At 40.1% G+C, this 25,471-nt stretch overlaps 1 protein-coding gene across 4 annotated transcripts; it reads right to left on the reverse strand.

Annotated features, from left to right (window-relative positions):
- Positions 1–322: 322 nt before the first annotated feature.
- atxn7l3a (ataxin 7 like 3a) lies at positions 323–25,471 on the reverse strand. 4 transcript variants are annotated; one of them, XR_015752505.1, is made up of 15 exons: positions 25,166–25,471; positions 23,372–23,474; positions 21,282–21,480; positions 19,664–19,796; positions 17,111–17,282; positions 14,915–15,012; positions 14,642–14,664; positions 14,483–14,528; positions 12,653–12,684; positions 10,480–10,548; positions 10,277–10,320; positions 6,338–6,409; positions 5,296–5,429; positions 4,961–5,056; positions 4,279–4,408 (listed from the first exon to the last, which is right to left on the reverse strand). XR_015752505.1 is itself a non-coding variant. In XM_087977880.1 (14 exons), the coding sequence occupies exons 3-14, from the start codon at positions 21,420–21,422 to the stop codon at positions 4,263–4,265; spliced, it is 1,110 nt and encodes a 369-aa protein (XP_087834006.1). In that variant the 5' UTR covers positions 21,423–21,480; positions 23,372–23,474; positions 25,166–25,471; the 3' UTR covers positions 323–4,262. The 4 variants fall into 4 exon arrangements, 3 of the variants coding, with proteins under 3 accessions (XP_087834006.1, XP_043531107.1, XP_087834007.1); XM_087977880.1 differs by lacking the exon at positions 4,961–5,056 and having other exon boundaries at positions 323–4,408; XM_043675172.2 differs by lacking the exons at positions 4,961–5,056; positions 21,282–21,480 and having other exon boundaries at positions 323–4,408.

Consider the following 25,471-nt stretch of genomic DNA (forward strand, 5'->3'; position numbering starts at 1 on the left):
GGACATAGTTAACAATGTAATGCAAATACAGACATAACAGTGCTGTTATGAAATATTAGGCAAACCATCTGTACAAGATAGTATAGATATGCCTGGCAGTGTCACTAATAATACCAAAATAACTACAGAAAAGTTAAAATCAACTAGGCAAAAGTGAGGACTGCAGATGCTGGAGATCAGAGTCAAGATTAGAGTGGTGCTAGAAAAGTACAGCAGCTCAGGCAGCATTTGAGGAGCAGGAAAATTGACGTTTCGGGCAGGAGCCCTTCATTAGGAAGGGCTCCTGCCCAAAACGTCAATTTTCCTGGTCCTCGGATGCTGCCTGACCTGCTGTACTTTTCCAGCACCACTCTAATCTTGACTACAGAAAAGCCAATCTCAGTATATTAAAATACTGACATGAGTTATCCTTTAACACCCCAATGGAACTTCAGCAATGTAATAACACACGCTGCTAAAGAGAAGAATAATAAATACTGCTCCAGTGCCAAATATCTGTAGTATTCTACATAAAAGTGAGCTTGATGTTAAAAATGGAGAGTGTGTACGAGGCTCCCAAGTCAGCATGGTGAGAGATCATTATAAATATTTACAACAAATGATCTTTTACTTACTGTCCGTCACGATGATGCATTAGTAACATCAAAAAAAGGAGCTTGATGAGTTGTTAAGTATCATTAATGGAAATACCTTTTTACATTGAGGTAACAATTCCACTTTCAAGCACAGTATGTTTATGGGCATGTGTTTACATACAAACACCAGTGTGATGTGCATTAGCCTTATAGTTTCATTATAGACTCACATCAAAACATACATTTGATAATAAAAATATTTAAAACTATCAACTGCCATATTACAGTATAGCCCTCAGTAAGAGGATTCCAGTGGCAACCATTTCTATCTGAAATATTTCATAACATTATAATGCTGCACATCACAGCAAGCCATTATATACCCTACAGAGCTGACTGGCTATACTAGTTGTCAATACAGTTCCTGAGAGCAAGAGGCAAACTGTCTTGGGACATTGACTTAATTCATTCTGATCAAGCTATGCTGCTCGATACCTGCTTTTTCATCTGAAGACACAATTACTTGCATTCAACACTGAACCCTCTTTTATATTGTATTCCTAGCTGGAAACTGATCAGACTCAATGACAACAGACCCTGCATTGCAACACATACAGTTCTGATTAAGCCATAATATGGAGGAGCCAGTGGTGGACTGGGGTAGACAAAGTTAAAAATCACACAATGCCATCTTATTATCCAACAGGTTTATTTGGAAGCACTAACTTTTGGAGCACCATTCCATTAAGTGGTTGTGAAGCAGGACCATAAGACACAGCAAACGATTACAGTGTCATGCAAGTAAAATGATAGATGGAACAAACTTATGTTACTTGCATGACACTATAATCCATTGCTTTAATTGCTGTATCTTATGATCCTGTTTCACAGCTACCTGATGAAGGAGCAGCACTCCGCTAGTGCTTCCAAATAAACCTGTTGGACTATAACCTTGTGTTGAGATTTTTAACTTCTGAACAACATCTAAGTATTGCACTAGAAATGCACAACACTCACCTGGTTGCATAAACTATCGAACGGATAAGTGGAAAACTGGAGCAAGGAGTTTTATGAACACAAAAAGGTACGCAGCTATAATCTCAACTGAGAATACAATAGGTGGCTAGTGTCCTCTGACCAGCAGGTGGTACTCCAGCCTGTTACAATACAAGTACACAGAAAAGGGAAATAACCACATATACAACTAAAAAAGGATCTTATATCCCAATCTGACGAGCATTCACATGTCCCTAGGAAGGCCAGTTTACTCAAGGGTTGAAGAGCTCTTCTGCATGTCTTGACTGGTTCTGTCTGCCCTGACTGCCTAACCCAAGAAAGAAGTTGCAAATTGCAGAAGGAATCAAAGGGAAACTTACAAAGACTAAGAAATAAAAGCTTCAAACATTATCTGGTTGACTGAAATGTATATTTAAAATTTACACTATAAAATAAAATTGCTACTAGGAAAAGCAATGACCTAGCTCATATTTGGCAGCTACAGTATTACTTAACATTACTCTTACCTTATTCACATAGCACACAATTTTAAAGAAGCAAAACATTAAAGCCAATATATTTATGGCCATTTAAGCCTGATCATAGGACGTTTTTATCCATGCTCTGCAAGGGCCCCAGAATAGATTAAATTTGTCTATCAAAAATAGACTGCAGCATCTTTGCACAGCAATGATTTGTTCCATTGCTGTCATTCCTTGATTTACACTGTTTTATAGTCAAGATGCAACAAAACTGGAAGCACAAGTTTTAGTCATATTACATAATAATTCAAAAAGAACACGCTCCATATGCTATGCAGGACAGCTGGCTACAACATAAAATACAAATGCAAGGCATTTGCTGAATTCATTCATGATTTTCTTTGTTTTCCTTGCTTCAAAATCTGCGACAGTCAGTTTCAACTGCAAAGCATTTCACAGCAGTTGCATTGGTTCTTTTCTCAGGGCCCTGAGAAAGGGCCATATCAAGTCCAGAAGAACCTTTGAGTTCAGCACACACACAATCAGACGTAAAGTGCAATGGTGTTTTTTTTAGTGTTGGGCAACATCATGCTGCCTGGCAGGAAGCAACGCATAGACCACTTCTCCCAACAATTATGTCGGGAAGCAATCCAGACCCACCCATCTTAGGTTTGCTAATGTATAAACTTTGAAAAAGACTAAATTTCCAGCTTCTCAGATGTAAACACAATGAAACGCCTACTCCAATTTGGTCCCACATGCAGATGCTATTGTTTTGAATGTCTCTTTCTCCAAGTACCCCTCGTTCCAACCTGGGTACCCAATTTGGGTTAAACAATGTTATGATATCTGAAAGAATGGGGAAAAAGGCAGTTTCATGAGAGTTTGCTGACAAAGGCTTTCTAGTCTGAAGTGCATCCATTTGCAGTCATCGTAGTCCATCCATTAGCACAGGTATTTGTGACCAGGGTGTTAGGCTATGTCACAGTGATCACTATATAACAAACATGCTGTAAAGAGTTCCTGTCTTGACCACATGGATGTATCTGGTGTTAACAAAAAGGGACTTCAAGATTTGATACTGTCCATCCATCTTCTGTGCTGCTTTACTTAAAGCAGACAAAAAAATGGCAGCCATATGTCTCAATTACAACTGACCACAGTGGAAAGAAATGGATACTGGTACTGCCAGACTGAATTTCAAACCCACAAGCAATCATAATCAGCACAAAGGGCTTCAAAATGTTGGCTTCATTAAGAAATCAATCTCTGTTCTTCAGGTCCATATCATCATTACATCATTCAAAATGTGAAATACTGCACCACAGTTCAGAGTGGTCAATCCTTTGGAGATATAAACAATACAGGTCATGGGAGTTATTGCAAGATAAGAGAGAAATACCCGATAAGTACATGTACATTTCAATTAATCTTGCAGAAAATTTGGAGTAGGCTGGAACTTCCAAAAAGGTGCATTGAACAAACATTGAAGTACAGTCTGGGTCAGCCAGTAAAATGTTTGTTTTCGAGCCTGACCTTGGTTACTGGAATGATCAGATCAAATCCATCTCTGGGAATGCGTCTTTCAAAACTTACTAAACTTTGAATTCTATGCGCTGCACATATCCTGACTGCTCCTCTGCGCTCCCCAGCTTTTGTGAAGAACACTTTGATCAGAAACCCTAACCTGTGATAAACACACAGTAACTCCACAAAGTTCCACAGTGAATAACCTGTGCCCTGCTGAAAAGGCAAACTTCATATGGTTGGCACACAAATATTATGACCAGCAATGAGGCATGACAAAACTCCGCACAATGCCGGGGAGGGGGTGGGAATTTAAAAAAGGTTGTAAACTTCCAGCCAAGTCTGGCAAAAAAAAAGGGATAATGAGATTGATCTGGGTGAAAGTCCAAAATGAGCAGCAGCTCCAGGCATGAATATTCATCATAGATGACCCAGATACAATTAATGCAATCAACTGCAACATTTCATCAGCTTTGTATACCCAGCAAAATCCCTCATTCTTTGAATAATAAATAGGAAAAAATAACGGCAACCATCGTGGAATGAAGCCTTCAGCATCCAAAGGTCAAGTAACAGTCTTGAAGCTAATCCACTTTGCAAGTGTCCACCTCTTCACAGGAATCACGATAGTGAAACTTGCCGAGACAGAACAGGAGAAGAAATAAGAGTAGTACTACTTCCTTCAGTTGATGTCATCGTATATGCTGGGAGTGGGTGGAGCTGGTGCTTTCAGTTTCTTCTTTTTACTGGAGCTCATTCCAGGCGCATTAGGGAGCCCAAGGTGAGGCTTCTTTTTTTTACTCTTCTTGGAGTCAGAATTGTTGGTACCTTCAAATGGATCAATAAAATGTGTTAGCAACAGACGCCGGCATACTGAAGGACATTTTACACATTTTCAGAGACAAAACATGCAGATCCCCATCTACCCTACTTCAGGTTAAACCAGCTGAGTATCAAAATGAAATGATACCCAATACCAACCACAAAGGTTCACTACTGGAAATAAAATCTTAAATTTGTTACTAGTTATTTAAGACACTATCATCCCAGGCAGTTTAGTCAAATTACAAAGCTAACAGAGTCTTCCAACAGTAACGCCACACAAGGAATAGTAATACATAATACAGTGTACCATATATCAATCATTTATCATGTTGGAGCATCTCTGCTTGAAAAATGACTGATGTGCACGTGACCTGAGTGGGCATTCAGTTTGCTTCACGGCCACACAACTTACGAGGGAACACCGCTCCGCTGTGAAGATACAAGACACAGCAGGAGACGAGGCAGCACTTTACAATGAAAGCACTGTTATGAAGTTTCAAATGCAAGTGTGGGCAGAATAGGGTTTACATGTCAAGCTATGCTACCGGCACTCACTGTTTAGGTTCAGAGGTCAAAAATGACCACTTGAGCAATATACCAGAGGGGCTGTCAGCACCAATGAACTCACATCCAACATCATGGATCAGAATCCTAATAACATAATGGGAGAAAACAAAAAGTTAATGTTTCTTCCCCCAAAGCAGTAAGACTCAGGAAATAGAAGAAGAAGTGCCAATTTCCACTATACTAAAAAAAATCCCAATTCCTCAGCAAACATGCTGCAGTAAGGCTGCAATGGAAGCACAACTGTGGCCTTGGAAATTATATTGGTCCTGCTGGTTCTTTTCACTAGTCTAGCATTATCAACCATTAAACAAACATACACTCACTTGCTTTGGAAGATGCTGAGTCAGAAGGCGAAATATCTGACGTGCCATCCCATTGCAGTCGGCTCATAAAACCCTGACTCTCAGAGGGATCATAACTCTCATTTTCTACACTTACTTCCGATTCCGGAAGGGATCTGAAATGAGGCAAAAGGAAGTCTAAGCAAACACAGCATCCTGCAATCATGTTGCAATTACTACTGTACTCTTTAGGCTGATTCATAAGCAGTGATACAGCAAAGGAAACTGGTGGCTGCAATGAATTAAATCATACAGGAACAAGGAGTTAATTTCTTTACTTTCTCCTGTCCTGATTTGAGATCAGATTATTTTGACTTATTGATCCAGTAGGGCTTGCGATTACTTGACTGAAAAAAAACAGACATATTGAATGACATTTTCTTATTTGTCAGACTGCACCATTAATAGGTCTACCCACTTAACCCCCTCCTTACCACATTCCTCAATCTCTGCTTTCTTTGGACAAAGGTGTCACGTGAACATTTTTTCATTGCCTGTCTCAATGGCTTTCCCATTTGAACAATAATCTCTCTCTCAAATCTGTCCTGGTTTAATGCTTTATATTTCAGTGCTCTTATTCACGACAGAGGAGGACATGGTCCAACCTTAGCACAGAAAGAGAACTACAGACAATTTCATAAAGGGTTATTGTCCATGTGAAGTTGCTAAACAGTTAATCATAAGTGAATATTTCAGAGGAAACTTAACAAGATATACATTTTTAACTGCAAAAATGAGTTTTTTATCACTATTTTCATTGATGGGTGGGAGAAAATAGATAATATCAAGTTTTAATTAGGACAAGTGAGAGATCTGAGGAACTACTAGATATCAAAGTTGATGCATGTTAAATAGTTCAGATTATAACATCATACTTGAATAGAAAATTCACAGGTTTAATTTAGGGAGCTCACTGAAGTCATCTCACTGCGTGATTCTAGGTATTCAAAAGAAAAAGCCTAAACATGCCTCTTTCAAACTCGCTGGAATGAATTAACTTCACTTCCTCACTTAACCAACTTACACTGAAGATCCCAGGAGATAGACCCGTACAGACCGCCGCTGCTCATCTGTGTGTTGAGGGCACCGCAATGATCTGAAAGCCAACAGTGAGCAGTAGTTAAACAGAAAATACCACCCAGTCCTGTACACAGTGTACAGAGTGTGCCTGCATTGAGGGTAAGCATTTAGTATAAACATTACCTGAGGGATACTAGCCATTCGGCCTAACAGGTCCATAGTGGTGCTTATGCCCCATACAAACAAGTATTAATACAAGTGAGCTACAAGGATTATGATAATCTGCAATTCTCAGTCGGACGTCAAAACATCCCATTGCTTTGAACTGCATTTGCAACAACTGACATTGTGCTACATGCATTAATAAGCCAAACATTATTTTGTCTGTCAGTGTGTTTGTATCTCAAAGCTTCAAATAATGTTTTATCCCCTCAGATTTTGCTACGTTAGAAATAAATACATTTTCAAATACATCACTGGATCGAAGGCACAGCTACTCATTCATAATTCCACGAATCAAAGTAACATAAGGTAATGTAGCACATAGCCCATCATGACCAACTCCACAGCTTCTTTGCCTGTAACCTCAATATATCTTCCCCTTGAAGGATTTACCTATTTTTCTTTACAAAGGAACAACTGAATCTGGTTCCACCATTATTTCAGGCAGTGCATTCCTGATCCCAACAACCCATTTCTTAACTATGCACTTCACATCACCCTCTGCTCCAAAGCCATTCACCTCAGGTGTAGCCATGGGACATCCTTTGGTTACGAATCTTTCTGACACTTGCTCCCACTATCAAATCTCACAAGCATCCCAGCTCAAAGAAGGACAACCCAAGCTTCTCCACACAACTAAGGTCTCTGATTCCAGGTACCATTTCAATGAAGCTATTCCGTAACTTCTTTGTAACCTGGATGCCCTTTTAGCCAGTCATTCCCAAAACTAAAAATACTGCAGTGGAGGTCTGACCAGTGTTTCAGAAAAGTTTAGAATAACTTCCCGCTTTTATATGCTTACACCTTTACATAATAAAGCAAAGGAATCTATATTCTGTTTTCAATAGTCCTTTCAACTTGGCCTCTCTCTCTCCCCTTGCATCTCTAAAATTGCATATTGCTCATATTGCCGTTTTCATTCTTCCTACCAAAATATATCCCTTTGCACTTCTCCGTATTAAATGCCATCTGCCACATGGAGCAGCACAGTGGCTCAGCGGTTAGCCCTGCTACCTCAACTCTAGGGACCCAAGTTTGAGTCCACTCTTGGTCGATTGTCTGTTTCGAGTTTGCACATTTGCCTTGTGTCTGCATGGGTTTTGCCCTCAGTGAAAAGATGTGCAGGCTAGGTGGGTTGGATATGGGATATGTAGGGTTATTGGGTAAAGGGGTGGGTCTGGGTGGGATGCTCTTCAGAGGGTCAGTGCAGACTTAATGGATCAAATGGCCTGCTTCCAAGCTGTAAGGATTCGATGAAAAATATTTGTCCAATTCATCAGTCTATATCCCCGAAATCTTCCTTCTTGTTGAATTCATTTCAAACTTTTACATTATCTGCAAGCTTTGAAATTATATGCTGTTTATTCAAGTCTGCATGACTAACATACGGCCCAATGTCAATCCATAGGAAAGACTACGTTATACTTCACATCAGTCTGAAAAATGGTTCTTCACCACAATATCTGAGTGTCTGTACTGTAGCCAATTTCTCATCAATGATGCCACTCGCCCATTTATCCCACCAGCTTCTGGACATATGGGATTTTCTATTTGAATATTGCTAGCATTTTAAGTACTCCTTCTATCCTATCTAATATCACCTCCTTCTTTGCTGTGACACTGGAAACCTCTGCGCCTCTAAGTAGAGATGCAAAGTACACATTTGAAGTGGAGCACCAGCTTCGCTTCCATAAAATCTCCTTCCTGTTCTCTAATCCATCCTTCCATGGACTTCCCTCTTTATATTGGATGCTTCGAAAAGATTTCGGTTTTCCTTTTACATTAGTTGCAAATCAATTCTTTCACTTTGTTTGCCCCACTTGTTCCTCTTTTAGATATCCACATACTTACTGTACTCAACTCAGTTTTCTATTGCATTATGAATCTTAACATTTTCATAAGTTTTCTTTTCCTGTTTCATTTTCATTTCTTTGGGGAAAGCTTTCATTCACATAAAACTGCTTCAATGATGTGAAGAATGCAGAATACACCACATGGCTCACCAACTCCAGAAAGTCTACATCTGCGGGTTGGAATTCGCCTCCTGTACCTTTATTCAGTGCAGGCTTCTCTCCTTTCTCCCTCTCTACATATCAATTCTGAAGGCTTCCCTCTGTTCAACATACATTTTGCTAACAATCTTTTGATTCTATTTCATGTGAGCCAAATTCCATTTATACTCACTGAAGTCAACTCTCCTCCAGATAGGCATATTTACAGCAACAAGAAACAATTAAGTGCAACTATTCTCAAACAGATAATAGTATAATCATTAATCCTCAAATCCATATTCCAATAGGGTCTCCCTTGCCTAGCACCCTGCATTACACTTATCTGGTCTTTAAGGGCATGAGGCTACTGAGGTGCCCTTTCCCTGTTATAGCAACCTTGACAGTGACTATTTAACTGGCTTTTACCAGCCATGTCTCCCCCTGCTCCACTGAAGTAGGATCCTACTACTTATGCAGGAGCAAAATATCTGCCAACTGCATCAAATTCAGCCTTTTTTTGGTACAATGACTGGTTAGGATTTAGAATATAATGCCTGATAGGTAGCAAATTCCGATTCATTGGAAGCTTGTGAAAGGAAATTGAATAAAGGCTTGCATGAAATATGGGGAAGATCAGAGGATTAAGACTAGCTGAATTATTCTGCATAAAGTCATAGTAGACTTGATGGGGTGAATACCCTCTTTTTCAGTTGTTCAATTCTATACTTTCTCTCATAAGCTTCTACTGTTTCATTCATACATCAGTTCTTTCCAGACTTATACTACTTTATTTGAACAGCATGGTCACACTATTATATTTACTGAACGAACTGCAGCCAGGAACATTAAGTTACTGATTTTCCCCTTCTTTCAGCCTGATCTTTGTTACTGGCACTATACAATATTCCCGTACAGTTATTAGTTCCGACAACGCACAATCTTTATTTGTGCTGCATTTATGTACATGCACTACAAAATCCATTTTAGGCTGCTTCACATATCCCTGCTCCTGCCTGATCCCTTGCATTTCTAAATTATTTTATAGATCCATTGTGGCCATGCATGAGCAAGATCAGAGTGTGGCTCTTAATGTTGCTACTCAATGAGGGTTTAAGTATATTATAAATAAATGCATATAAAGTCACCAAGGCCAAAGGATCCAGCATCATTACGAGGTGCGATTTTTGTTCTGTACATTCACAATCTCAACACTTTCTTCCAATGTTCTGGCAAAAGATTAATTTTAATTGTGCTGAAATTGGGTTTACTATACTTTTATCATTAGCATTAACATATACAAGCATTTGAGAGATAATGGGAATAGCATTGCTTGTAATGTTTAAAACTGCATCAAATGCTTTGTTACAGTTTCACTATAGGCACCGTTTCACTAAACGAATGATGTCATTAGTATGACTGCACATATACGGATGAATCATGGCAGCCATATTAGGGCTTGCTCCCACCTGGTGTGAGGAAAACACACTGTTATTCTATTGCTAGTTTCTTCACGTCCTTTGTTACATGGCTTATCTTTACAGCCCTACTTGCTTCATTACCAAGTCCAAAATTTGCCATTGAATCAAGCCGTGACAGTTTATGAACCTTTGTTAAGAGGATTTTCAAGAGATAGGTTAAGAAAATGTGATATGCAGCGGTTATAGTTCATTGCAGAGACTCCAACAGCATGATATCTTGTTTCCAGATCAGCTATTTTGTAGGGCTCATACCTTGTGCACATTTTCTTGGTGTGTTCTGAAATAACTCCACATTGCTGGAAAAAGAAAAGGCAAGTTTACTGAGAATGTCTGAAGAAATCTGGCTAAAAACAAACAACTCACAACTAGCTGTGAGGTTGAAATCTTTGCGGTATTTGAAGGGCTGCCCAGTTTTCCAAGATATTTTGTTCCTTTCTCGGTCATTCAACACTCACCGTTGTAAGCAACGAGCGCAACTCCTCAGGTCCCAGACTTTCATAGTTGATGCCAGAATTATTATTGTACTGTGTTAAAAAAAAGAAATAAGCATCACTGTCAAGACCAAGCGTTTATTTCAGTCTTTTCCTGTACCAATTACCCATTGTCCTGTTCAATGCATCTAAGAAATACACAGCTTGACAACTGAGTGGATGTCAGCTTGTTATTCAAGGATTTCTGCTGGAGGTGAAGGAGTGGGGAGGAGAGATTACAATGGGAGTAAAAGTAAAAACAAGAGCAGACAGGCAGTAACATGGCAAAAATGTCACTAATCTTACTGCGTTATTTTCTACCACCTATAAAAAAGTGTACTCATTTTGAGATGGTTCCCTAAAATGAGTACACTTTTGGGCTTTTACCTGGCCCCTTTCTATGCGGATGATTGAAAAACAAAACTAGAAGATCAAAAATCAAATTAATTTCCCTTTCAGGTCTGGAAGCAGGCTTAGAAATCAGGTAAATTTATGGAGATGGAAATAAGCTAATTTTGTGAACTAGTGGTTGGAAGCCCACCTCAGGATTAAATAGAACACCAAGTTTCTAACATTCTGGTTAAACTTGGTGAGGATGGAATAGATAGCTATAAAAATAGTGTTTGTAGCTCAAGAGAATTAGTGTTGATCCAGGTTATATTGATTCCACAACCTATTAGGACACAGCAAACCACTGATTCTACTATTCTCATCAGAAAAGAAAGATCTAGTTATCATAAATTGGATCATTTTTTTCAAAGAACTCTGAGCCAAACTGTCCCCTACTACTTTAGAATTCCACATTTCAATATCAAAGACTTTCACCTCTTAATGCCATATTCTCTGATCAAAAATGCCTCTTAGCAAATGGTTACCTGTCTTAAACTGACCGAAACCAAGAGATCATGATTTCATTTCTGGAACAAGGTAAGACTATAATGGATGTGGCTGAACTATCAGGGGAAAACAATGTCTCAGAAAGCAAATAGAATTTCCCAGTTTGCCAACATATAGGTAATCTAGATTTGACTAATTCTCAGGACTTGAGGATTAGCCTCTACAAATTGTTTATTAAACAAGTTTCATTTGATAACCTTAATTACAGCATTTTTCCTGAACTGAAACTGGATTGAGTCAAAATTCTCAACATATTACCACAGAATGTTAATTACTACCTCTAGGCTGGCTCTGATGAAAGAAAGCATTTGGGAATATGTATTTTAAGCAATTTTGCTAGTATCCAAGCTGTGTTGAACTACACAGGTTTTTAAAGGATTTATTTCCAGGTGACAAGCTTTGACTTGCAGATGTCTTTCTAACTATGGGTAACATTAAAAAAAAAATTCCCATTTCAGGGAAAACATCAATGTCACTTTGTCAAGTCATAATGGAAGACACTTCAAATGCAAATGTCCCTTAATAAGTGACAATGATACACACAGATAAGCACATGCTACACAAATAAAACATTAGGTACCCTCGAACAGAACTGCTAATACATTTGATAAGTAAGCAGAGACCATTCAATAGCAACATCTTGTACTTCTATAGCTCTTTTATCATTAAATCCCACAGTGCTTCAGTATAAACCATAACATCACACTGAGCTACACAAGCAGATATCCAGTCAGATGACAGAGGTAGATTTTAAGTAGTATCACAAAAAGAGGAAAGTGAGACAGGATTAGTGAAGAAACACAAGGAGATTACACAAGAGCTCAGGGCATAGGCAGTCACTAATGGGGTAGCCATTGCTACCAGATGGTTTAATAAGCTAGAATTAGAGGACCACAGATAGCTTGGAAAGTTGGGGGACATGATCGGGACAGGGAGGGGAAAGGTAATCGCAAAAACTGAAAAAGGATGAAAATTAGTAACAAAATCCAATTGCCTCGTGAACGTTGTTAGTAGGGAGTACTCAAACATTTAGTACAAAGTAAAACAGTGGCAAACTAAGGAATGTATAATTATTTTGACAATACAGAAACCTAATCACAATGATAGGCTTTTAATTAGAAAGGCTGTATTTTATATTTGCTGGTTGGGTCATCTAATGGGCTGTTTCTCAGTCCTATAAACTACTTTGCAATCAAATAACCAAAACAAACTGTGGACCATTCACACAAACAAATAGGCAACACAGAATGAGTATTATCACCTTATATGGATCAGAGTTACCACTGAGTTCTCCTGCAAAACAAAAGGCATAAATAATTTAATACAAAGCTCTCTCATCCACTTCAAGATCTTACCTAAAAAGCAAGGACAGTTTCATTCCTGATTGGAAAATGTACCTCAGTTTCACAGTTTTTAAAAACAAAGATTTTATTTTTCTGCTTCCCCATGATTTCTCAAAGTAAAAGCAGCTATCTGATACTTTCTTTGTGTGGTTGCTGCTGACGCAACTAGAACTTGCTGTTATCCACAGACACATTCAGCAGTCAGAGTCACAGCACTCAGGAATAGAAACCATGGTCAAATTTTCCTAATGTGCCCACTGGCATAAAACCAATTAAAGATCTCCACCTGCCACTCTACTGAAATTACGCAAGTCAGCACTAATCAGGTATCAAACATGAAGCCTATGCCTCAGTGACATACTCCAGTAAATTTATTAATTAGGTTATCTGGAGCTCATAGTGCATGCCTGCAAAGCCACAATGATGCCATTAAGCAGAGAATCATTACCCACTGCACATTTATGGGCAGCACGGTGGCACAGTGGTTAGCACTGCTGCCTCACAGCGCCAGAGACCTGGGTTCAATTCCCACCTCAGGCAACTACTCTGCGGAGTTTGCACAATCTCCCCGTGTCTGCGTGGGTTTCCTCCCACAATCCAAAAATGTGCGGGTTGAGTGAATTGACCATGCTAAATTGCCCGCAGTGTTAGGCGAAGGGGTAAATGTAGGGGAATGGGTCTGGGTGGGTTGCACTTCGGCAGGTCGGTGTAGACTTGTTGGGCCTGTTTCCACACTAAGTAATCCAAGTAAATACAAAATATTTTCAATATTGATGATTTCCTTCCTCATTTGATACTGTTCAACTGCCTCTGCTGGTTACAGTTTCTGAAATTTATGTTGCTTGAACTTTACCCTCAGCAAGTAGGACTGGCTGACTTTCGAATTGGATTGCTATTTCAATTTTTGCATTCTGTGACAGAAATTAAAAACATGTCCAGCTATCACTTGTATCCGTTAAAGTAACAAAAGTTCAAAGAAAACATGACATAAGTTGGATGTTGCTAAATGTTGAAAATATGAATTCTTCACAAAATTTGAACTTCAGGAAATGTACTTTGATGAATGGTTTGCATTTTTTTGCTAAGTTCATGTATGTGGTTGATGCTTTGCGTTCTAGTTTTTTTATGCCTCTGGTGTTTCATTATTTAGACAATAAACAAACAAACATAAAAGCAACCCAATTGATTTTCTTAATACAGCATTGTATTCCATCCAACTATGTGTTGCAAAGCAGGGAATAGAAATTAAACCAGGAATAAACCATGAATAATACATTCTAGGTACAGACAGAATTAAGCTGCTGAATCACTGGTAGAATTAACTCTACCTCGAGGCTTTAAGTGGAAAAAAAAGACACCAGAGTTGGATTAGTATGCACTTCATGAAGTAACAGAAGCAGTGGTTAGCACTGCTGCCTCAGCACCAGGACCTGAGTTCAATTCCTGCCTTGGGTGACAGTGTGGAGTTTGCACATTCTCACTGTGTTTCCTCGGGATGCTCCGGTTTCCTCACACAGTCCATAGATGTGCAGGGTAGGTGGACTGGCCATGCTAAATAGCCCACAATACGCAAGGATGCGCAGATTAGGTCAATTAGCCATGGGAAATTCAGTGTTACAGGGATATGGTGGCAGGGGGGTGAATTTGGGTGGGATGCTCTTTGGAGAGTTGGTATGGACTTGTTGGGCCGAATGACCTGTTTCCACTCTGTAGGGATGTTATGATTCAGATCTGCAAAACAAACTCACCATTTTTATGTTTGAGAGATTTGGATCTCCGTGGTGAATTGGGATTCTGAAAGACAGAAGCAACTCTTTAAGCAGCAGCACTGGCTGGTTGTACCACTGAAGCAAAAAACAGGAGCCTTCTTTCTCCAGAAATACAAGTAACTCTAGGTAGGTACATACCTTATCAGATTTTCTTTTCTTTGCTGGATAAAGTAAAAGAATGAAAAAAAAAGTTAGCTAGCAGCAAAAATAGTTTCTAAAATCTAGTGCTCCTAAGGGACATAGATGAATATAACCAACTAAAAACTTATTTTGAGTTGCACTGAAAGAAATTTTTGCTTTGGCATACAACAAACCAATCTAGCAAGCATTTAAGACAAAAACAGAACTTACAGTACTAGACTGCATTGAATATATTTGGAGTCTAGTGCCAAGGATAATATTAACATTTACCTTTTTTTTCAGATCCATATGACCAGTCATTATCATTGATATCATCATTATCCTCTTGGTCACTTTCAGATTTGCTGAGATTGTTGCTACTGGCTATTCTACAACATAAAACAAAACAGACATCACCGCAGGCTGTATTACAATGAAACTCCATAGCTGAAATAATGCCAGTGGTGTTGTTATTGCACCTATTCACAAACATGTATATTATACTGTACAGAAGGTGGTGGTGAAATACACAGTTCTTGGAGTGAGGACACCTAGCAATCATTATCAAAGGTAAAGTTACTGGAAAGTTTGACAAGACAGCAACTAAATGCTTCCATCTACCAGACTATGGAAATTGTTAACTGTATTCAGGTGAAGGATATCAGCCAGCAATTCACATGTTTTCCTATGCATGGGAGTAGATTGAAAGATCTTTTGGTATAGTGGTAGTGTCTCGGTTTGGACCAGTAGACCTGGGTTAGCATTCTCACTACCCAGAAGAGTATTATGCATATCTAAGCAGATTGATTTAAAATAGCAAGAAGCAGACTGAAGCGTCTTTGGTGCAATGATAGGTTCCACACCTTGATTTCTTGTTGAAATCCACCTTAGAATGGGATGGCCATAGAGGTGCGTCAGAACACATCCAAACAGGTTGATTAAAAACAAACATTTACCAAGGGTCATGTAATTTAGTGGTAGCATTCATACCTCGCATTGAAGTTACAGCTGCTCCAAAGATGTGTCACATGTCTGAAGTGATTCATTAAAAGTATCTAGAAGTAGACTGACCTTAAGACCCAGGTTCAAGTCCCAATTGCCCTAGGTGTATGTGCAATAATATGTCGAACTGATTGATTAAAATAACCAGTAGACTAAATCTATGCCTACTAAATTTGAAAATACATAGTACCACCTGACTCTGTAAATAAAAACTTTTTTTTAATGCATGCCTCAAGGGCTTTATTTATGTCACAAGGAATTGTGCTGGATCCACTGCTCTTTATCATTTATATAAACGATTTGGATGTGATCACAACAGGAAGGTTAGTAAGTTTGCAGATGACACCAAAATTGGTAGTGTAATGGACAGTCACGGTAGTAATTTAAGAGTACAATGAGGACTTGATGAGTTGGTCCAAGGAATGGCAGATGGAGTTTAATTTAGAAAAGCGAGGTGTTGCATTTTGTTAAAGCAAATCAGAGTGGACTTGTATAATTTATGATAGGGTCCAGGGGAGTGTTGTCAAACAAATGGCCTTGGGTTGCAAATTCTTGAAGGCAGAGTCACAGGTAGACAGGGTAGTGAAGGCGACATGCGGCACACTTTCCTTTATTGGTCAGTGCATCAAGTATAGGACTTGGGATATCATGTTGTGGCTGTACAGTACATTGGTCAGGCTACTTTTGGAATACTGCGTTCAGTTCTGGTCTCCTTGGTATAGGAAGGATGTTGTTAAACTTGAAAGGGTTCAGAAAAGATTCACAACGATGTTGTCAGGATTGGAGGATTTGAGCTATAGGGAGAGGCTGAGTAGGTTGGGTTATTTTCCTTGGAGCGGAGGCTGAGGGGTGACCTTATAGAGGTTTATAAAATCATGATGGGGGTGGGTAGGGTGAATAGTGAAGGTTTTGTTTCCCAGGGTAGGGGAGTTCAAAACCGGAGGGCATAGGTTTAAAGCGAGAGGGGAAAGATACAAAAGGGGTCTAAGGGGCAACTTCTTCACACAGAAGTTGGTGCGTGCATGTAATGAGCTGCCAGAGGAAGTGGTGGAGGCCGGTATAATGACAACACTTGAGACCATCTGGATGAATACATGAACAGAAAAGGAATAGAGGGATACGGGTCAAAAGCTGGCAAATGGGATTAGATTAATTTAGGATATCAGGTCGGCATGGACAAGTTGGATCAAAGGGTCTGTTTCCGTGCTGTACAACTCTGACTCTCAAGAGAACTTTGGCTCAGACACAAACGCAGAGAAACTTCGCAGGATTGACAGAAACTGTGGAGAGAGAAACAGCTGATGTTTCAAGTTGAATATGACTCGCCTTCAGTTCTAAAGATGAGTCATACCAGATTCAAAGTGTTAACTCTATTTCTCTCTCCACAGATGCTGCCAGACCTGCTGAATCTTTCTAGCATTCTTTGCATTTGTTTCAGATTTCCAACACCACAGCATTTTGCCTTCATTCAGACAGTTATCTGACCTCCTGTTTGCAATCCGACTGCTGTTGCGACCCATTCCCAAACACTTTTCCAGGTGGGGAGCAAATCGGGATGCAGCAATACTTCGACTACAGTTTGGGCATTCACACTCCTTGTTCTTCCACTGGTTATAGACTTGACCGAAAATGTCCACACCTGGCTGGTCCACGATTTCTGAAATACAAACGAGTATGTCACCATTTAGTTTATTAAAAAATGCTGTCAACATGGTTATACTTCCTTTGCTCTGCTGAAATTCACAAGTCACTCAAAATCAGTGCTGTATTTGTGCTAGTAAATCTTGATACAGAATCTGAACAACAGTCCTTTTACTCCAAAGACCTTTCTCCAATCCACCCTTTAAAAAGCACTCTTCAAACCTATGAATGTCCTATTCCCTTGCCCTCAAATATAATTCCTAATCCGTGTGTTTACAGGGTCCAGACAAGAACGGAGATCAGAAATATACACCATTTCCTTTCAGGTAGGCTTCACATTCTGTCCACTCCAGCTGGACTCACTGACTGCTTGATTTATTGGCACGCCTATAGCAAATGAGGTATTTTAATATACATATGATCCACTACCAAAGAAACAGTGGATGGATAAAAATTACAGCCTCATCCTAGGACGGATGAATTGAATCTTGGATATGGCTCAAAGACAGTCACATGTTTCCTCCTCTTACAAGATTCACCGCTGCTTAAAAAGGAAAGACAGGGCAAATGCTGTGAGGGTTCGGACGAAACCCCAAAATTCTTTTACAAAGTAGTATACCCAGTTTGCTTTTAGAATATATTGTAATATAATGCCAGATAACCCGTGAATCTAATGCATTGTTCCTTCGATGAAGCCTTGAAACTCTGAAAAGCTCAACCTACTAATTTATCATACTCCTCTGAAAACATCAAATCATCTCATTGTTCTAGGGATTCCAAGTTATGAAATCGCAACAAGATAGAGCCTTGGATAATTTCAGCAAAAGAACTCCATGTGTGTGCAGGACATAGGAAACACATTAACCTGTTCTGTATGAAAGTGTTTAAAGATGGAGTATAGTGCCTGGAGGGAACTACTCTATCCTCTCTAATGTATAGTTCAAACCTGAGGATTTGGCATTCAGGCATGAGGTCCTGTCATCAGACCAAAAATGTTGGTCTCTCTTCAAGATTAAGGAAAGCACAGGTTGAGAAAATGGATATTTAACTGTGCTCCTCAATAATTGCTCTCAACTTATTTTCAGCTACAAACCCAAAGGATTTTGCAAAAATGGCTCCAAGTTAGTATTAGAATAAAACAAAATCCTGTAAAGACAGATTTTCGTAAACTGCTCCTAATGGACCAAAGCGATAATCTTTTGCACTGTTAACTAACCACTCATCATATAAGCAAACAGCTAGTAATCACAGTCGAGGATTAATTCCTCCATCATTTATTCAATTCAGGCAGGGTCTCCTGAGTATAGTTTTGGGTAACATCATTTTATAAATAGAACATCTGTCTTATTCCTTTGGTAAAAGTTTTAAAAATAATTTCAGGATTTTGCAGTTCACATATTGCAATTTTCTAAACATGGATTTCCTCACAAACCTTTACATTTTTCTAAGTGGACAAGATTTTGCAATGTTGCAGATCAAATATTCAGTTTAGATTACGACTCTGACAGAACCCCCCACATATGGATTCTAACCAAAGTTAGTGTTTTAACTTTTCTCAAAAGGTAAAAGAAACAAACAATCAGAACAAAAAGTTTGCGGAGAGTTTTAGATGGCTGGGAATGAAATTAACAAAGAGGACAAAGAAGTGAAACCCAGGATGATGAAACATACTGTGGAGAAAGGGGCACATTTGATTATTCAATTTTTAAAAATTCAATTCAAAATAATTTCTTCCAAAAGTCTTCTTGATAACACAGCACATGGATGATAACAATGAAGAACCTAAAATTACCTTCATTTAAGATTATAAATAACAGTACCAAGATAAATTGATCATTTAATATAGGCATTGGCAATTCTTAGCCAAAACTACTAGCTATTGCTCAATTAAAATTGCACAAACATTCATAGGAACTGCAGGGCAAGATGTTACTGAGCAAAATGCAGTATTTACTTAACGAGTCACTGACCTGATTTTCTCCCTCTCCTGAAGCTCGGTCACACCAGCTCAATTTGATAGATGCTAATTTAAGGGCAGCCATCCGTCAATTTTAAAGTTTACTAGTTTGAGTGTTGGCCTGCCATTCTGTCATAGCTCAACCCAAACACAATCTTTCAAGCATGCGTCACTTTGGGACCATTAGTTGGCTTTTCTTCATCCTGCCCTCAAGGGATCTACAACTAATTACATTATCCAATCTGCCACCCTGACCAAAATTTGAACCTAAGGTCCCTGATACTTCTGGCTTGGCACCAGATTGGGGCACTGCCTTTCTTCGCTAAGCCTACACATTAACTATTCGCTAGTTTTGCTCCAAGCTGTTGCCGAAGAATGATAAACACAAAATAACCCCTCATTGATTAATCAAGGAAAGCACCCATTCTAAATACACTTACCAAAATCCTTCATGCTGTCTGGGTCCGTCTCATCCAAAAAGAAATAACCACACTTTACAGCTCGGTGCACCTCAAAACAAAGTCCCAGACACGCATCATCTACGAGATCAGAATAGATCTCATGAGCTACGGCCTGAAACACAAAGCTCACAGGTAAATGGAAAGAGATTCAGTAAAACACACTGAGGCCATTAACTAATTTGGCCGCAGACACAAAGGAAGCTACTAATCTTGCTTCACGTATGCTTCTTTACTGAGGAAACTAGGTTTTAAACAGTTCTTAAATTTTATCAATAGTCACCACAAAAGAAGCAACTTTCAGAAAAATAATAAGCTGTTTAAATTTAAAGAATTATCAATGTTAAGTTGGCCTGACAAGGAGAGTAGGTTTCAGGGAAACACCACGCCAGCAGCCTTAAACAGGGTCCTCTTGGCGTTTAACCACTTTCAAGCTTATACTGACCTCTTAATCCCAAATTAAATCCCAAACATATTCCAACAGGTCTTCTGCAGAAAAGAGCAGCAAACCACAAGTTGGACACAGAAATATCATGATGTCACACAAGCATGAATGGTGAGGTGAAAGTTAATGACACATATATAGGTTTACCATTTTGCTCTTGAATATGCTAATATACTCAGGATAACAACAGATGGCAGTCAGGCTAATGACATGCATGACCCAAAGGTGTAAATTTGCTGCCAAATGTCCTTCTAATTAAACCATATATTTACTGATTACACTTTTCAAAGCCCTGTCGATTATATCCAGATCATGCGTTTAAATGCCTGGGTGATGGCAGCCATTGTTTACCCACCTTCCCCATTTCGACAATAAAGACAAGTACATGGGGAAACTGATCAACGAGAGCAACTTTCTGTGAAACAAACTGTGGTTTATTCCTCATTATTCAGCAGAACAATTCTGAGACCCAATGGAAATGCCACAAGGAGAGACCAAGCACCAATAAACACAGGCAATGCCCATGCAGGATACATTTATGAACCTGAGGCTCTTGGTGCCTGGAAATTGGAAGCCAGAAAAGATGGAATGATGAGAACAAAAGAAAGATATAAGGAGAAAGCTACATGCTCCCCTGAGCCTGCTCCACTATTCAATAAAATCATGGCTGAACTTCTACATTAAGCTCTTTTTTTAAAAATTCATCCCCATATCTCTTGATTCCCTTAGTTGCCTAGGTGCTATTGATCAGAGTATGGAATATACTCAATGACTGAGCAACCATAGCCATCTGGAGTAGAAATTCAAAAGATATGCAAGAGTAAAAAGAAAGAGAGTTTTCCCCATTTCTGACCCCTTATCCTGAGACAATGCCCCCTTGTAATAATGGTGGCAACGCCTCTGAAGGGGCTTAACTTAGTAGCAATCTCTTGGTGAACAATCGGGTGTTACCATTTAAAATAAAACTGCAAAAAGATGAAGCAACAGAATACACAGATATCCAGCATTGAAGACAGAATGTTTATTAAGTCAACAAACCAAAAATGCATCCTCAACATAAAAGAAGCGTGTGATAAACATCAAAAGAATTCAACACTGGGACAATGAGCTATGTAACCTGGTGATAAGAACAGAAGAGGATGCTGTGGTACTGGCCTGCTCTGTGGAACTTTCAGGGGTAGCGTCAAAATCCATGGCCTGGTCACTGTGCTCTCTGCTCATCTGCCTCTGGTCTCGTTTTAGCTGCCGCCAGTATTTCTGTTTCTTCTCTGACGATACCCTCTTCAGTTTGGGCATGGCTGCAGAGTTTGCACAAAACGACCTTCCTATGAATTGACTTCGCTCGTCATCTGTTCTGTTAGGTTAGAGAGCAGAAATTTAGGCCCATCTAAATGATGCCGAGAAGCTGAGCAAAATTGTTCCAAGTTTAGTCAGTGCGAGTGGTCCACATGGGCAGATTCAATTCCCAGTGACTGGCATGCACCCAGTGACTGGCACACATTTTGGAAACACTGACTAAAAGTAAAAGTTGGAATCAGTTAGCGTACTCACCAGCCAGTCTGGAGCCACTTTATTCACTTTCCATATCTGAGGAGCTGTCAGGTCTCTGGATGACAACCTTCACTTGTAGCCAAAGAAAAACCTCCTTCAAAGTTCAAGATCTGCTCAAAGTATTCTTTCCTTTGACTCTAGAATGCTCTAAAACATAAAAAGATGGTGCTGTCCCATTGATCTCCTACCAGTGGATTGGCAGGGTACAAACTCACTTTGAAAGTCTCCAATGATGACGGATAATATGTTCAAGTTGCAGAGACCAAGAATCTGTACACTCCGTTACAGAGAACATCAGACATCTGTGAGTGAGCTTCACAGGAGAAGATCAAATGCCTGGGACTGAACAAAGATGGCTGGTCAGGTGAAAGAGTTCAATGTATCCCTAAATTAATAGCAGAAAATGGTATCATCGCAAGATTAAACGTTGGACAAACCTGTAGTTATGAGTTTTCATGCATAGAAAGTTGGAAATAAATGGACAAAATGAATTCTGATTGCATCTCGCAGAGCAAATCCAAACAGTTATCCATGGCTGCTTCTCAGGACACCGAGGTTTAAAAGATGAAGAAAAAGTGCTCCTTAGACAAAAGTAGTGGATGTCTTGCTTGTTTCTTCTCCATATCATGGCAGTCATAGCATCAATTCAAGCTTTTTGCTTGATAGCATGGGTCAGAAGACCACAGCACATTAAGAGCTTTCCATATGAAGAAGCATATGTTGAGATTAGGAAATAAGAAGAAACTGAGAAATATCCAAGAGTAATCAGCCAATAGGATGAACATTTAAAAACAGCATACTCCTGCTGTACTTTCCACATCAGGCATCAGAATGAGAGTGGCAACATAGTCAAAGATTAAAATGGATTCTGTAGCAGGAGAAAATGGTTATTTCACTATTGTAGTTAACCAACAGCAGGAGCACCATATTTATAGGTACCAATGGAACCTGTAAAATTGGCACCCTGGTGAAGAAGCTCAGCTTCCCAGCAGGAAATTCAGCTACATCTGACTGACCAATTTCATTTGATTACTGCCTCAGACATGAAACCAATACTTTTAATAAATCCTTAGAAACACATGACCAGATAAAGGGAGGTCATCTATGAGTGCATGAAAAGCACAGAGAGAAATGGAGTCAATTGTAGACACTGAAGAGTGGCAGACAGACTCAAACTAAGAAAAAACAGACATACAGGAAGAGAAGAAATGGCTGGAAGTGTGTTCAAAGACTGTAATAAAACCAAGGGGCATCAAAGAGGGGTACAATGACAAGAATTTGGGAGAAGATTACAGTCATAAGAAAAGCCCAAAACACACGCCAAACCCGGAACAGAAATAAAACACAAGATGATCACTAAGAAATCACCAGACTCAATTCTATAATAGGCAACACAAAGCAATGGCTGTGGCTTAAGAGATGCTAAGGTAACCCATACATTCATTACTTTGAACGTACTGTTGTGTAATAAGCACACATCATATGCAACATATACTCGCTCACAGAACATAGCTGTACATCTTTTCACAACATTCAATCCCAACAAGTGCATATTCCCTCTCTCAGCACATGCAACATCAATCACTGGATTTACCTTATATCCATGCCCCATTAAAGTCAAGCAACTATGTACAACCAGAACACACCGCAACAGTTATCAAAAAAAGTCAACTCCCAGACCTCCAACTCCTTACCTCAGATTTGCTGTTCTCCGGGCCAGGTAATGACATTTCCTCCATTTTCATTGGCAATTAATATTCTGCAGTATTTTCTTTATACATAGTAACAAGGTGATCACTGAGGGGAAAAAAAATAATAATCTGTTAGGAATCTGATAGGAAGTTAAACCACTAGTTGTCTTCTCAAAGGCATTATTAAAAATTCCATTGGCTGCTAATATTTTGCACTGATATTAATTACAATTACTTAATAAAATGACAGTATTTATGTTTGAAATGATGCTGACAACATTTTGCTTTAAATGTATCAGCAATCAGATCTGAGATGCATGCAAGTATTAATTTAGTAATTATTCCATAAAATCTATGTTGAACACATTGTAGTGGCCTTGGCATAAATGTGGTTATTACACATTCGTCACAAGAGAACTGTATCACCATTAAGTGGTTAGAGACAAAAAAAACCTGCAGATGCTGGAATCCAAAGTAGACAAACAGGAGGATGGAAGAACCTCCTTCCAAGCCAACCAGCATCACGAGGTGGAGGTCAACTTTTTGGGTATTAACCCTTCTTCAGGACGAAACGCGGGGGTAGGGGAAGCTACAGATAAAGAGAGTGGGTGGGGAAAGTAGCAGAATGGTGAAAAAATGATCCTAAATACAAAAGATGTGGAAAATGTATCAGCAGCATCCTAGTTGTTGAATACAAGGCCCCAAAGTAATGGCTTGTGCCACAACAGAAATCCCAACAGCTCAGCTTGGACCTAGTGCTTTTCATGCACATTATGTAAACAGTAAAGATCTTCAGAATTGAATATTCTGTGGAATACAAAACAGGCCAATTCACATTACATTGTAAAGAAACAAGAGTTTTTCTGTCACCCCTCATTTATAATGCACTATTCACAAACCATTTCTTTAGAAAGGAACTGCCATGCTCTCTTTCCGGGCTTAATGAAATTTTTCTTATTGGATCGGAATTTTTTTTCGCTTGGTTTGATGGTCTTCTTTCTTAAACTATGACCCCAGATCCAACTTTCAAACCATTCCAACAGATACTTCCCAGGAAGCAACCCAAACAATATATAAAGACTCTCTCTGACTACAATTCCCAGGGTGCTCTCCTGCCTCTCCAGGATGTCCCAGTGCTAGATACAAGGGGTTGCTCTGCCCTGGGGGCAAGATTTTTTTTTCCCCTGGGGGCGTGGGGAGGAGAAAGCAAGGCTGGTGTCCCATCAGTCCCAGATCTTTGGGCATGACAGGGGGAAGAAAAGAGTATGTCATCTCCGACCTAGGGCCCCTTTGCCCATAAAGCTGTCGTGGTGGGGAGGTGGTATTTGGGGTTACTCCTCCTGACCACAGTCCCTGGGGTTACCACTCTGCACCCCACCCCCTCTACAGCACCCAGTGTTTGTTGCCTCTCTCCAAGTCCCTGGGGAGGTGGTGTGGTGGGAGTTAACCCTACACAACACAGGCTGGGGGGGGGGGGGGAAGGTAGGTTAACACAACACCCAGAGGTTGGGGGGGATACCTCTGCAATCGGGGAGGTGGCGGGGGGGGAAGAGAGTTAACATTACATCCCCTGGGTGGGGGTAAGTTAACACTACACCCCCTAGGGTGGGGGGGGTTACCTCTCTACAATCCCGGGGGAGGTGTTAACCCTACACCCACTAGGGTGTGGGGTTAAAACTACACGCCCCAGGGTGGGGGATCGAGGTTAACCCTTAAACCCCCTCCTCCAAGGGAGGGAGTCACCTCTCTGCAAACCTCCCCCCACCCCGGGGGGGGGGGGGGGGGTCGGGCTCTTACCCGCAGATGCATCTCTAGCGCGGCCGCTTCCGGAGTGATTAATCCCGGACGGTGCAGCTCCGAAGCCCGGCAGCGCCCCCGACCGCAAGGCCGCGCTGCATTTCCCTCGGTGCCTGAACTGAGCTCTTTCCGAATCGGCGCCGGACGCGGCCCCTCCTCCTCCTCCTCCTGCTGCTGCTGTCGCTCGCGGGGGCTCGGGGCGCACGCGCACTTCAAGCCCCAGCTGCCATTTTGCAGAGCGACGACTCCGGCTCCCACCCCTCGCGCCCCCTCCAATACCGAGACGTCACGGTGCCGCCGCTGGAG

The sequence above is a fragment of the Chiloscyllium plagiosum genome, unplaced genomic scaffold, assembly GCF_037043375.1.
Source record: "Chiloscyllium plagiosum isolate Xiang-an unplaced genomic scaffold, Cpla_swu_hap1 HiC_scaffold_32, whole genome shotgun sequence".
NCBI classification, from domain to species: domain Eukaryota; kingdom Metazoa; phylum Chordata; class Chondrichthyes; order Orectolobiformes; family Hemiscylliidae; genus Chiloscyllium; species Chiloscyllium plagiosum.

What these genes read in the sequence shown, in the direction of transcription:
- atxn7l3a (XM_087977880.1), bottom strand. Translation starts at nt 21,422, where the DNA reads ATGCCCAAACTGAAGAGGGTATCGTCAGAGAAGAAACAGAAATACTGG. An exon ending in CTGAAAGTTCCACAGAGCAG is followed by an intron (nt 19,797 to 21,281) that starts GCCAGTACCACA and finishes TTTGTGTTTCAG; the next exon opens with GCCGTAGCTCATGAGATCTA. An exon ending in AGACAGCATGAAGGATTTTG is followed by an intron (nt 17,283 to 19,663) that starts GTAAGTGTATTT and finishes TTTGTATTTCAG; the next exon opens with AAATCGTGGACCAGCCAGGT.